Source organism: Fragaria vesca, linkage group LG2 (assembly GCF_000184155.1).
Source record: "Fragaria vesca subsp. vesca linkage group LG2, FraVesHawaii_1.0, whole genome shotgun sequence".
Lineage (NCBI taxonomy): Eukaryota > Viridiplantae > Streptophyta > Magnoliopsida > Rosales > Rosaceae > Fragaria > Fragaria vesca.
In genome coordinates, this window is record NC_020492.1 from 6,423,621 (window position 1) to 6,438,698 (window position 15,078).

The 15,078-nt window shown below is 38.9% G+C and overlaps 2 protein-coding genes across 2 annotated transcripts; one reads left to right on the top strand and one right to left on the bottom strand.

Moving 5' to 3' along the window:
- The first annotated feature begins 8,295 nt into the window (after positions 1 to 8,295).
- Positions 8,296 to 9,319, top strand: LOC101303776. The gene is made up of 4 exons (XM_004292172.1): positions 8,296 to 8,368; positions 8,463 to 8,569; positions 8,662 to 8,758; positions 8,916 to 9,319. Exons 1-4 carry the CDS (start codon positions 8,296 to 8,298, stop codon positions 9,317 to 9,319), a joined length of 681 nt encoding a protein of 226 aa, XP_004292220.1.
- A 919-nt stretch (positions 9,320 to 10,238) lies between these two features.
- On the bottom strand, positions 10,239 to 11,633 carry LOC101304067 (piriformospora indica-insensitive protein 2-like). The gene has a single exon (XM_004292173.1). It carries the CDS (start codon positions 11,631 to 11,633, stop codon positions 10,239 to 10,241), a length of 1,395 nt encoding a protein of 464 aa, XP_004292221.1.
- Positions 11,634 to 15,078: the final 3,445 nt, after the last annotated feature.

Sequence of the window (15,078 nt, forward strand, 5' to 3'; positions counted from 1 at the left end):
ATTTAACGCCATCTAACATAGTCAATATCTGACTTATCCACGTGTCAGAATCTGACGGTGAAGAAACCGGGTGCACGGCACACCCGGGTGCGCTGTATAATTTTCGTTAAAGAAGGCTTCACTTATTTAAAAAACCTATAAAAAATTGAACGCCATAATCAAATTTTTGAGGCCCCCTAAATATGTGGCTCTCGGCTTCAGTATGCTTGGTCTTGCGTTAGGACAACACTGTCACCGTAAAGAAAGGAAAACACAAATAAATTGCATCAATTACCTAATCATCATGCTAATAAATGTGGCCCCCATCAAAACGAAAGCGTGGAGGTACTTTGAGAGCTCCCCAAGCACCTACCATTCAACGATGTCCCCAGTGACTTTGAGGATCACTCTCAAAGCTGTGATGTAATGACCCTGGTGAATCCCCCAATATTGCACCATTTTCACGGGCAAAAATAAAATTCCTCAAAGGTATACAGCAAATCTCTCCAGGAAGCGTACACCGCCCTCAGACAAAGCTATCATTGTGGCTGCATAACATGCAAAACAGAGACACGCGAGTGAGAGGAACATATACACCATCATGTGTGAGTCGTGATAAATGGTCTCGAATACCAAACCTAGTAGTTCAACTCTCACAAAACCACCTTATAAACGATTTCAGCCGAAATTGTGGGTCCCGTGACGGTGGTGGAATCATCAACACATGAGGCACCGCCAGATCGATGGAACCAATGTTAACCACTGTGTGGTCGGATGTAGAAAAATTTAAGAGGAAGGAAAAGCTCACTCAACACATGAGGCTGTTTCACACCTCCTTAAAGACTTCAGTCACTTCACCTTGTTGCTATCTATATGGGAAGATGTTTGACAAGTGCATGGGTTTGGAAAATCATGGGAAGACAAAATACTTTTTTTAGACAAATAAAATCAATTCAAGTTTATTAGACGTCTGACGTCTGCAGATATGTGTATGAATGGTCATCCCCACTATCATGGGAAGACAAAGTATAGAAAATTTTATGAGGTTTATTGTGAAAATCTCTTTTGTAGGAGGAAGTTGTATTCATATTTCTCATTTACTTTTCACAGTTTATGTTGAAATTAGAGCTCAAGAACCACAAGATTTTGTGCCAACAAATCTACACCATAAACTTGGCTCTCATCAATGAACCAAAAGGTACGTGTAATGAATTGAAGAATTGTCTTGGCAAGTTATCCTTTTCTTTATTTTGATATATTGATCAATTAGTGTTGTGGTGGTAACAAAGAATGTCTTGTTATTTTGTGTTTGTTTCTGTGATGATATTACTGTAGTTTCCAAGAGTAGCTGTGCATTAAGTCACTATATTCAACATTGTTGTCACTATAATTTCCAAGAGTATAACTGTGCACATTGAGTCACTATATTCATCATTGGTTTCACTATATAGTCATGCACATTTCGTTGTTTTGTAGATGCAGCTGAGCATAATGAAGTGAATTAAGAGCAAGGTTGATTTGAAACTGAACATTTTGAAACAATATCTTCATTTGTGTAGAGTGGTGCACATTGAGTCACTATATTCATCATTGGTTTCACTACATAGTTATACATCTTTCCTTATGTTTCCTTATGTTGATGTTTTTGCTTTTATCTTGTTGGTATTTTTATTGAACAAACTTTAATTTTCTTTATGGGTTGTTAGTGCATAAGCACAAACAATTTCAATTTGCATGTTCGTTATTTAGTTTAAATTTTCAATTGTTCTTAATAGTATTGGAAGATGATGATGCTTGATTCCAAAGACTATTAAGAAACTATTTTGGTCTCTATGACATACTGTTTATATCTGTGTTATTTGTTCACAGATCTGAAACAACAAGAGACTTTGAAAATTCTTCTTTTCCTTGCTTCTCTATATATGCTTTTGTTTGGTTATATGTCTTTGCAGGTATATGAACAATTGAAATTGAATATAAATGTCATAGGGGGAGATTGTAGGTATATGGTAGTCATATTCAAATTAAAGAAGGAAAAGAAGTCTGGCGAAAAACCAGGAAAGAAATGTTTCCCAGTCTAGCTAGGAGAAGCAAAGGTGTCAAGAAAGAAGCACATAATCCAAGAATTCCAAGACAACGCAGTCCACAAGAGGCACCTCCTCCACCACCTCCTCCGTCTCCTCCACATCGACCTCCTCCACCACCAAGAAGGCACAACAATTGTCCAAACAATGTTCAAGCTAACCTGAATGAGATGTTCCAGTACCTGGAGGTGATCCGTGCACAACATGAGGCTCATGGGCGCATGCTTGACTCTATCCAAAGAGAGATTCAGACCATTCATCATGCTCTTGCAAACCTTTCATGTTAGCTTCAAGCTATGCAGCCACAGTCTCCTCCTTTTGGTGTTGTTGGCCATAGTTTAGAAAATCATGTTCATCGCTAATAACACCAGAAGGAGGAGACTGTGGCTGTATGGCTTGAAGATCCATAACTGAATGTGAAAGGTTTGCAAGAGCATGATGAATGGTCTAAATCTCCCTTTGGATAGAGTCAAGCATGCGACCATGAGCCTCTTGTTGTGAACGGATTACCACCAGGTACTGGAACACCTCATTCAGGTTAGCATGATCATTGTTTGGACGATTGTTGTGCCTTCTTGGTGGTGGAGGAGGTCGATGTGGAGGAGACGGAGGAGGTGGTGGAGGAGGTGCCTCTTGTGGAATGCGTTGTCTTGGAATTCTTGGATTATGTGCTTCTTCAGAAGGATGAGTGGGAAGGACTTGAGCAACCCTCCTTCAATACCATCTTGTAGGATGAGCCCCTCCCCAGTTCATGGAGTTGATTCTTGTTATTTCGTTGTCTCTAACCATTGGAACCTGCACACTAAGAGAAGAAGTGAGAGCTGAAGACAAAAAGTTTATGAACAAAGAAGCGTTTAGCCTGCCAATATATAGAGACACAATAGGGTTTGAGAATCCTGTAAACCAAAGAGTCAGAAACAATAAGGAGAGAAAATCATGTAATAACTATCCTGGATTCGCTGAAGATTTAGAGACTACCAAAAATTACTCCCCGTGCCAAAAAGGTCCAATGAGAGAAATAAAATTGAGAATCTCAGGAGGAAAAGAGAGGTCTTGTCAAATATGTAATTATGTGATTTTTGAACCAAATCTGCATGAATATCTTACTGAAAGATTTGTATAAGATTTCCTAAACTATCTCAAAGATATTTTAGTCAATCTAAATCAATAATAAGACTAAATCTTTTCCTCAATTAAAATACTATAACCCTGATATGAATATGCATGAAATGCATTTACCTCAGATGATTTGAAATCAATGTTGCTGAGGTAAATCGGTAGATTCTTTCTTGACACCTTTGCTTCTCCTAGCTAGACTGAGAAACCTTTCATTCCTAGTGTTTTGACAAACTTCTTTTCCTTCTTTAATTTGAATATGACTGCCATATACCTACACCTTATTTTGTAGATGCGACAGAGCATAATGAAGTGAATGAAGAACAATGTTGATTTGAAATTGAACATGTTGAAACAATATTTTCATTTGTGTTACTGATAATTTTCTAGCATTGAAATTGAAAGTAACTTTACTATTCTAATTGCCTCTCTCTGCACAGGTAAGTAGGACTTACAAGGGAGGTAGGTCAGATCTTAGAACGCACTCAGGGCACTATGATTTTTTTGGTTATGCCATTTGGTTTAATAAATGCCCTTGCCACATTTCAGTCTGTGATGGATGAACTGTTGAGAGATTTTTTTTTTGAGAAAATTTGCATCGATCTTCTTTGATTTTATTTTTTTTCAGAACAAGCCTATCTTTTATACAAATAGTGTCCTAACCTAACTATAGATTAGTTAACCAGCTGAACAAAAACAATATTATGTCATAGAAACAAAAATATAGTTCTTGTACAACAGAACTTTCCAATGATACTTGGTTTGAGGACACCAATTCTTTTTAGTTCCTCAAACCACCTCTTCATTACTGAAGAGTTTAACAGAAGTACAACTATAGAACCCTCAATTTAGTAGACTCGGAATCAGTTTGCAACTTGAAGATCACAACATGTGCTTATCTCATGTGCTTTGGCATCTTCCCAAGTGTTGTCTTCCCTCAAATATAACTGGTCAAGGCTTCTTTCACGAAATCTGGACATATATTGTACATAAGCGGCTATTTAGCTCCAAGCCTCTCGCAACAACACCTCAATGGGAACTCATTTGCAACACCTGGAGTTAGTTTTAACTAGACTGCAACAACACTCACTCAAGGTGAAGAAAGCAAGTGTGACTTTGGTGTTGCACATGTGGAATATTTGAGGCATGTCATTAGTGTTGAGAGAGTAACAGTGGATCTCAAAAAGTGCTTGTATCAAAGACTAACATCATTGTAATTGTAACAGAAATCTCAAAGAAAAAACATTTCTACATTTACCTTCTCAGATTGTAACTTAGCACGACACTGTAGTTTGATTGAAAGACGAAGCAGTGGTGTAACTTTTAGATGGACTCCTCGGGAATTTTTTGTAAGAAGAAGAAGAAGGAGAAAAGAACTCTTTTTCTTCTTCCTCGAGATATATTGAATTCTTTTATGACATGAAAGTAACTCATCATATATGGAAGCCTCTTAGAGCAAGTCCACCCCAAAGGGTTTTTAAAGGCTCAGGCCTTCAGCCACCTAGGATTGAAGACCCAGCTGAAAAAACCAATCTCCACCCACAAACATTTTTTAACCTAGGCCTTCATTGGGTCTTCACCTGGGTCAGACCTATGACCCAGGCATTCATTTTTCATCACCCGGGCCTTAGTCTCCAGCTCAGCCCAATTCGTGGGGCCAGAGGAGACGTCGACCACGTGAAGGGCTCAACTGAGGATGAAGCACGCGAGCAGCGCAGTGCGTAGAGGCGACGAGCCAATCAGAGAAGACCTTGCACTGGTTTTGTCAGAAGACCCACGCATTTTTGTCGCCTAGAAGCGTTGGTTGCCTTGTCGCCTAGCAAGGCATGCAAGTTGGTTGTAATCTGGACCGTTTGTTGCAATTATAGAAAGAGATCAATGGCTTACAATTATACAATCCTTTCAAACTAAACACAATTGTAGACTTGCCTTGTCGCCTAGCAAGGCATGCAAGTTGGTTGTAATATGGACCGTTTGTTGCAATTATAGAAAGAGATCAATGGCTTACAATTATACAATCCTTTCAAACTAAAAACAATTGTATAGACTTACATTATCGTTTGGGTTTGAAACCTTTTTTTTATAAAATAAAAAAAATAAAAAATAAAAAATCCCAATGGTTACTAGAGAGTTACCCACTTAAAAAAATAATAAAAATTTCTATAATTTTTTTTGTTTTATATTATGTTTGTGTTATTTTTAAATAATTGTATTTTGTTTTTTTAGGCTTGGCTTGTCAATTTAAGTCATGAAATAAATATTTTAATTTCAATATGTCATTTTGTTTATTTAATCATAATTTTATTGATATAGAAAATCATTATTCATACTCAAAATACCTAATATCAAATTTAATAAACAGTCACTGTCACATAGAGACCCAGAAACATAAATCGTGGGTGAAAACTGCAGTCCAAAATCACTGCCACGTGACGACCCAGGTCTTGCTCATGACTCAGGCCTTCCCAACGAAGACCCAGAGGGTGGACTTGCTCTTAGGGTTTAGGGTAACCAAGGTTCACAACAACAAATGGAATCGAAAAGCCTTATTGAAGGCTTGAACATGAATAGAATCAATATAAAGTTAACCGTTATCTAGACTCTGATCTATATAAGCTAGAGCTTCGACACAAAAGTTTGATTCTTTAAAGAGTTGCAAATTTATTAGGGGGCATATCAAAAGCATATAAACGAGTTACCACTTCCCCTCATATCAAGCCAAAGACAAAAGTCAAGCTCACATGACTATAGTGGGTGGGGTGAATTTTACTTCAAACCTTGTTCTTTAGAGAAGTTCCAATATCTAGTATTATATTTTAAAATTAATCGATTACATTACAGACAACTTTTTTTTTTTAATTAATGAAAAACTTCCTTAATGGTTCCAAATGGAGTAGACCTAGAGGAGCCCAAATCAAATAAAAATATAAGCATCATCTTCTACTAATTTAGCACACCTGCTTCGACCAAGGCTAAACCAAGATAATGTTGTTGCCTCCGCTACCGCAGCCCTCGTCTTTAGCCTAGATGGTGGTGCCGAATAGAAGAGTTGAGGACCGATAAGCCGCTACTAGTAGAATCCCAAACCACAAATGCTATCAAAACCAAGTTTAAAAGAGATGGAAAAATTGAGCCAATACAACAGAATAACTTCTCTTCTCCACTGAAAAGACTCGATCCAGAATGGAAACAAAGTCGCCGAGTTAAGACAAGAACCAGTAACAAGGAAAAGAACAAAAAAAAATATGAATGGGGAGTTGTACACCCACGCGTGAGCACACATGAACCGCAACATAAGTTATCGATCTCAATCACTTTTGAGCATAGGCGGAGCTATGACCAGACCAAAGGGTGCCATGGCACCCCATGGTTTCTTCAATTATCTATGTCATCTAGTTTAATTATCAAGTTTTGATGAAGAAGTTCTATACTAATTCTTTATATGGCCCCCCTAAACAGGCGTGGAGCCAAGCCTAAGGGTTTTGAGATTAAAAAAAAAACTAGGTATATTATGTGTTTTTGCAACTTCCTGACCTGATGCGCATCAACTCTTCCTCTATATGCGACTACATCTATGCTCTTCAGTTCCTTTTCTACTCCTTCTAGATTTTCTAGTCTTTTCCTTCTCAAGTCTATAAAAATCCTCAAGTATAACTCTTAATCTTTTTCTTCCTATATAGAGTATGAAATCGTCAATATGAACTATTTTCAATCTATTTAAATTGGGAGAAAATTTTGTTGGATTCTCTAATTTATCTCTTATTTTCAAAATTTCCTTCTACTTACATTGATGCTTATTTTTTTTTTTCTTTCTTTTGAAGTCTCGTAATCAATGTCTGCTTAAGTTTCTACGCTTTGCATGGTTGTATTTAAATTTTTTTTTTTTTTTTTGCCTTCGGCCAAAGTTGAAGCCCACCCCATAGTTTAATCTTGAATCTGCCATTGCCCCTAAACATGCATTCCTAGCTCCGCCCCTGCTTTTGAGTGGTGGCCTACTTTGATAGATGGATGGGAGCTATTGTGAGGTAGTGGGTGAGGCCGTGAGGGGATTCATGAGGGTTTCCATATCTGAAAATGGTATGGGATAACCGGCAGAAGAATGATTGGTTTTGATGAAAAATCAATTAACCACTCGGTTAAATATTAGTTTTACACCAAATTAAACTTGATTTCTACACTCGAGTCTCTGACTAATAGACTCATCATGTGGACACATATAGTCAGTCTAGTCACCTCAATGGGAGGTAAAACCATCAAGATCTAGCCAAGTAATTAAACCATTAAAACTCTTATGCATCTACCAGCCATTACGGCCTCTAAAATGACCCGTCACAGACCTTCCCATCTAAATTTAGCAAAGCCAAAGATCTGCACTGTCATTTCTTCCTATATTTTCACACCGGAAAGTTCGATCCACTTCTGGTGATCAACAATGTGGTTAGGGAAAAAACACAATGCATTACCATCGAATTGACGAGATAAACGATAGCTTTACTTTAATTAAGCATGATTTGTTTTATCAGTTCTTCCCCTTTTCTCATCACTCTCCCCTCTCTTGACACATTTGTCAAAAGCTGTTTTTAGTTTTTGAACACCTTTTTTTTCTTTCCTTTTCTCCGGAAGTGTTCTTCCCCTTCTTTTTGCCAAGATTCATAGAAATTGAAAAGAAAAGGAAGAAAAGAAAAAGGGTCAATATATATGTATTGCTATTGCATGCATGCATGCATGCCCTGTTGAACTTCTGGGCAGTTTTTGTTCCTCAGAAGATATAGTTTGAATGCTGCAACCTCTCATATGGGGCTGTAAATTTTGGCCTTGCAGCAGGGTCTTCCTTCAAAGGTTAGCAAAGTTCTCTAAATCTTAATTTGACAATCGTTATTCAAGAAAATTCTACCATGTTCATCGCATATGTATCTATATCAAAAATTTTAATCCACAAGTTTTCTTTTTTGTGAGTAAATGATTGTTTTTCACCGCCAAATCTCATACTAGGGTTCGACCATTCATCTCTTTCATCTTGTTATCATTGTGACAGAACTGGAGGGCAAATTTTGGATGTCATATCTACTAGCTAGGGACTTGAAAGGAATAGATCGATTATCATTGAGAATCACTAATGTCGAATAAAGAAAATAGCAGTAAGATGAAGGGCCTCTTAAAAGGCTTGAGATACATCTCTCAAATATTTGGTATGTTACCTATTGAAGCCTATGCACTAACTAATGATATTTATTTACACACAAACTTTGTGGCCTGAGGGAAATTGTCACACTCATTTGTCAGATGATAACAAAGAGCAAGAAATTCAGATTGGATTTCCTACAGATGTAAAGCATGTGGCTCATATAGGCTGGGATGGTCCAGCAACTGCGACAAGTTCTCCTAGCTGGGTACTTGATTAACTTGATTTTGCTTCTTCCTCTTCTTTGCATGTTTTCTTTCTCTTTCAATTTCCAAATGCTTAAGTTGGTGCTGATTGCAGATGAATGAGTTTCAATCTCCACCAGGATTTGCATCAGCACCTTTATCTCAGAATGGAGAAATGAGAGAAGATAATCCGATCAAATGGGTTTCGGAAGGTAATTCCTCATTTTCGTATACCTATAGTAACATGGAGTTGTTATTAGCGCACTCAAAAAGTTATTAAGCACCTAGTGTCTCTTTGTTAATTATTAGCAAAATGTTGTTCGAAATAGCTCCTGATCATGACCAATTTTGTATGTTATCTCGATGTAGATTCAAGCCGGAGAAGTTCAAGGAGTTCAATGTCTCCGGTACATGAGTCCCCGGAAGTGCCAAAGCAGTCAAGAAGGCAATCATCACGGGGGCATGAAGGAGGTGTGGACTCCCCAAAGAGCCCAAAGAGGGAAAAATCAGATAAACATAGGCAAACAAGAAGGCCTTCTAGGAGGGACTCGTCGGAGACTAGTAGAGCCAGCCATCAAGAAGCCACGGATACTAGTACCGAATCCTCCCTACCGGACATCCCCAAGAAATCACGGCGGAAGAAGTCGAAAGAATCCGCACCTGGGGGTTCAAAAAAAATAAAAGATCCTGAAACTCCACCTGCAACAAAGTGCAATAGCATTGAACCTCAAAATTCTTTTCAAGAGGGGGAAGACAATGGGTGTTTTACCTGAAGTTGTTCAAAGAATGGATTACTATTAATGTTGTAGCAGCTAGAGGCATCTTCAATCAGGCTAGCTATATAAAATGTATCATCAGGGAAGAGATGCCAAACAACTGTGATCTCAGTTTAATAAGATCATTTCAATTTTTGAAAAGCATTTTCCTTCCTATCCTTAGATAATTGCAAATGCATTTCTGCTTTTTAGGTTTACACAAAAGGGTTGGAGATAGACGCAAGTGCTTATCCAAAAAGCACTTTTTACTAGCTATCATCCGGCCCATCCTTGTCCAACTGTGCGAGGGTGATTTGCTTTTGTCTCTGTCTTCATGATTTGAGATCAATTTTTGCCTCATATCACGCAACAAGCCAAAGCCCAAAACTTGCAAAGAGCAACCTTCCAGGGCAACTTTCACAGATTATATCCCTTTAGTCTCCTAGACTATGCTAGTTACCATAAAAATGCTAACTTGCTAAGCTGGTTTCATCAAAGTCTCACTTCAGATACATTTCCATTTCTTTCACTATAGACAGAACCCATGTAAATTTTGGGTAAATGTGAAAAAGTTAAACCAAACACAGAATCAGTAATGAACACAAGCAAACACTGATGCAAATAACACAGCACCAAAAGAAACCAATTTCTTGCTTGAGACTCAAACCCCATAAGCAGGAAGGTAAAAAGTTAAAGAAACTATTACCATAACCAAAAGATAACTCTATCATTTATATCCACTTCCATTGAGAAAAAGTGCATAATTACATGGTTAATTTCCTTGTATCATTCACCACATCCACTTTCACTACACAAAATCCCCCAAATTCCCAAAACTCATTGCTAGTCATGACTATAAAACCCTGTTCCTTTCTCTGTTAGAACTTAGAAGGCCTACTACTCTTCCTAAACCTCATACTCTAATACCTCTCTAATCCTAATTAAGCATAACCACAATCATAACCAATAAAACCATAACCAGGGATGGAACAACAACCTGCACTGCTGAAGAAGAAGAATCCACTGTGAAATGGGCAGGATTGGGTCTCTGCTGTTTGCTGCACACCTTCAACTCCCCAAACCCAAACCCTAAACCCTTTGCAGACCTTAAACCCTCATCATCAACACAAAGCTCTGGGTTTCCATACAACTTGATCCTGTGCCCAAATTTAGAAGAAAATGAGACCCTCCCACTCAAGCTATTGTTCTCCAGATTAATCTCATTCACAGATTCCAAAAGCCCAAACTCCTGAGGCACTGTCCCTTCCAGCTTGTTATTATCAAGCCCCAAGTACCTTACATTTCTCAAATACAACCCCATTGAACCTGGGATTTTCCCAACCAGTCCCATCCCAGAAAGCCCAATTCCCAAAATACCCCCCATCTTGCTCCATATCTCCGGAATCTGCCCTCCCAGCTTGTTCCCACTCAACGACACCATTTTAAGCTGTGTCATCTCCGACAAGAACACCGGCACGCCGGAGTTGTTGAACCGGTTGTAGCTCAGGTCCAACAGCTCCAGCCTCCGCAGGTTTTTCAGGCTCGCCGGGATTTCGCCGGAAAACCCATTCGAGCTCAGGTCCAGCTTCAACAGCTCCGGGAGGCTCCCCACCGACTCCGGCACTTCTCCGGCGAAGGAGTTTCCACCAAGGTCGAGAACCTTCAGCTTCTTCAGTCTGGCAAAGCTCACCGGAATTTCGCCCCCGAGTTTGTTTCTGGCGAGAGTCAGCTCTTCCAGGTTGACCATATCGGCGACGGAGTCCGGAACGTTGCCGTAGAACCCGTTCCCGGTCAGAACCGCCCTCCTTAAACTGGTGAAATTACGTAGAACGCCACTGAGGGGTGAAACAAGAGATGGGTTGTCAATGAAGACGAGCTCCTCCAGACCCGGCGAGAAACTCGCCGCGACATCCGGGACGGAGACGACGGTGGTGGTTTGGTTGAAGCAGCGGTAGAAGAAGAGCTTGCGCAGGAAAGGGAAGGCGGAGAAGAGGAGAGGGCTGAGGACGGCGGAGGAGGAGCACGGCGGGTTGGGGGTGAAGTCGGAGACGTAGCCGAAGCTGAGCTCGGAGACGTGGACGGAAACGACGTTTGGGTTGGTGTCGTTTGTGAAGAAGTCGCAGACGACGCCGTGGGGGCCGTAGGAGCAGAGGTCATCGGGGAAGAGGGTGCGCCAGGGGACGTGGGGGTTGACGGAGTCGAGGACGCGGTAGACGGAGTCTTGCTCGGCGGGGCTGAGGAGGGGCTGCTGGGAGTGGGAAATGACGGAAAAGGACAGGAGGGTGGTGAGGAAGAGGAGGATGAATGTGGAAATTGGGTGGAGCTCAGCCATTGAGGTCTTCTCTCTCAGAGAGCAGAGGAGTTTGCTTGTGGAAGTGTGACTGTGAAGTAGTTGGGTCATGGTGTTTAAGTGGGAGGGAAGCAGAGGAGGTTTGCTGAGAATTACGAAAGTGCCATTGGATTTTGGACTGGAGTGACCAGGAGTCCAAGAGGTGGACCGACTTTATTATTATTTTTATGAAGCTTGGCTTTGGACTTTAGGTCTCTACCTCTATTTTTTCTTGTGCGTCTGAATTTTGTACATCCAATAATCTAACGTGTAACACATAATTGAACACTAGGCATGTGGTCCGTTCGGGCTATAAGAACTGCGACGGAACAGATGTGGTCTTGGTCCCCCGCATTTGGTTTCGGTTCATGTGTTTATAATGTTAGTTATTTACATATTTTTCTTATTTTCATGTTACTACGAAACTAAACTATGTCTAGCTTACAATGATAGATCGACGTACACAAGTGTTATCCTAAAACATAATTCGTGAAAGAATAGTATGTAGACAATATTGTAGAGCTAATGTTTTTCAGTGAAATAATCATAAACAATAAGTACTAGTAAGTCATACTCTTTGTCTTGATTATATTTGTTTGCGAGATTTACAATGATAGATCATTACGTACACAGGTGTTATCTTAAAACATAATTTGTGAAAGAATAGTATGTAGACAGTATTGTAGAGCTAATGTTTTTCAATGAAATAGTCATAAACAATAAGTACTAGTAAGTCATACTCTTTGTCTCAATTATATTTGTTTGCGAGATTAAACTAAATCAAAATTTAATTTTATTTCTTTGTAAAGAGCATAAAACTAAATAATATTTTATTTTGATGAAAAAATAAAACGCATTCGATTCCTATGATGGAAACAAATAACATGAAAGGGAAAGAGATTTGATTGATGGTTTGATGGGATACAGTTCACTAGGGACAGGAGAAAAAATGATTTGGTCGAAAAGGTGAAAGCTGACAGGGGTAAAATGGACTTTTACAAGGTGGTCCGTATTAGCCTCACCGAAACTATGTAAACCCCAGGATGTCGGACTCGGAGATGTCAGAGCTCAGAAAACCTCTGAAGCATAGATTCCACTCACTATTTTCAAAGGGAAACCGTATAATCCTCGAACAACCCAACCACATCTCTCCAAATATTTGTCCATCTTCTTTCATGTCAATTCTCCATCAATGCATTACTATTCTTCTTCTTTTGGTTAACTTGAGAATGGTTGGTATTGAAATTTCAAAAGTACCAGTAACTTTAGATTAAATCTTTATAATGCAGATTTTGGTACGATACGCAACTCATATGAACCGTAGTTAGGTTCGGCGCATCATTTACACATGTAACTGTGGCATCAACAAATTGTGAACAAATTATGACGTTTGCGTTAATTTGGTAATGCTAAGGGTTTCAAACGGTGAAACAATATTTATGAAAGTGTAGGTGATCATTTTGGAAGACAATTTCTTATTTGTCGTAGTCACCATCTCTGTTTGACTTGTTTCAACAACATTATGCGGGGCACGGTCATCTTTTGTTAGGATATCTAACGATACATAATCGAAAGGGGACGCCCGATGTGAAGTGCTTATGGCAAATTTTAATGGGTTTGTTAACGGATTTTTTATTTTCATTCTGGCAAATTTGAGGTGTTGTGTGGATGGTGTCGCCTCGATGTCCTCTTCATAGATGTGGTATCGGTTTCTTTAAACAAGAATTGATCAATTATTGTTCCTCAAATAACATTGCCCTCAGATTGAAGGAGCTAAACCTATATTGGTCTGTTTCTAAATATTTCTGGATACCTATGAGATGAGATGGGGGAGATGACACGATCGAGCTGCGGGAGTGGGAGATAGATCGAACCTAGAGCCGAGTCTCCATCTTCATATCCATCTCATCGTCATTCACTAACATCCTCTCATCTTCATTCTTTTTGTGATTTTTGAAGAGATTAAAAAAAAAAGCATAATTTTAGTAAATGCACATTGCAACTATTGCATGCTTAATGTACAAGAATACAAGCATATTAAGGGGTGTTGAAAGAATACATGTAGTACTACGAGTCAATTGAAAGAGTACTTTTGTTCATACTCCATACTACGTTTCGAAATTGAGACGTTATAAGTACATAATTTATTTCGTTTAAGAAGACTTTAGATGATAATACATTAATATGTGCTCATTGTTGAAGGAAAATACATTATGTGTGTCTTCGTCAAAATAACTGACGAAAGTAAATTATAAAATTAGTGATCAAAGGATGTAACCGCTCAATCAGTTATCAATTAGCCATTATGTACGTTGTTATTAGCATTGAATATCGCCATTATGTGCATGTAATTACCATTGTAATCGACCTCTATATAAAGAGGATCTCTAATGAAATGACAGACCATTCCGATTCTATTTTCCTTATAACACGTTATCAGCACGTAGTTCTAACCTTAAGTTTTCCAAAGAAAAAACCCTAAACCTCTTTATTTTCTTTTTCTCTGCCGCACACCGCCATGCATCCCTCCCGAGCATCCATCTCACCTCGCCGGCAAGCTCTCCCGTGCTCAGCCCACCTGCGACGCCCAGCCGAGCCTTGCACGGCGAATCCCCGTCGAGTGTCGCCCAGCGAAACCCAGCGCTGCCCGGATCCACCGCAGAGCCGATCTACCCAGCCTCGCCACAGACGAAGCTTCTTCGCCGGCGACCCGAACGCAGCAGCTCGACACGAATCTACTCAAACCCGGACCCGCGCGACCCGATTTGCAAAAAGCCGATCCAAATTTTTCTACCTCTCTGGTAAATCAGATATTTTACAAAGGTAATTTTGTGAATTTAAATTACTGTTTACTTTCTACAGATTTACTATTTTCTGTTTTGAGGAAATTGAAATGGTAAATCTGAAATGTAATTAGTATTTACGATTTTACAATAATGTCATTTATTACTTATTATTTATGGTGAATTACAATCAAATATATATGATTAAATGTGCTAATCACATATATTATTGTTTGTGCATGTGATTAACCAATTATGACTCGATGATCAAATCATTGATTACGAGAGCAATTGCCATGATGAAAACGGAATTGTGAAGTAACCAACACACACACAGTTTATTTGATAAACTAACAAGTATGGTTTCAATTAACGTTATCGTTTGCGTTAAATTTTATTACTGATATTAAGCATGTTATAAAAATGATTATTTTATTAGCATGTCATATTGTGACATGTTATCATGATATATGCTATGTCGATTTAATTTTATTAAATGATTATTTTATTAGCATGTCATAAATTATGTTGCTATGGAAAAGTAATTTCATAGCATCACAATGACAAACATTTAATTGTGATGAATTATTTTCACGACGCATCGAAAAATGTGACCGTTATGATTGTTGGTCAATCTTGATATCTAATTCTCATCCTTGGAAAAT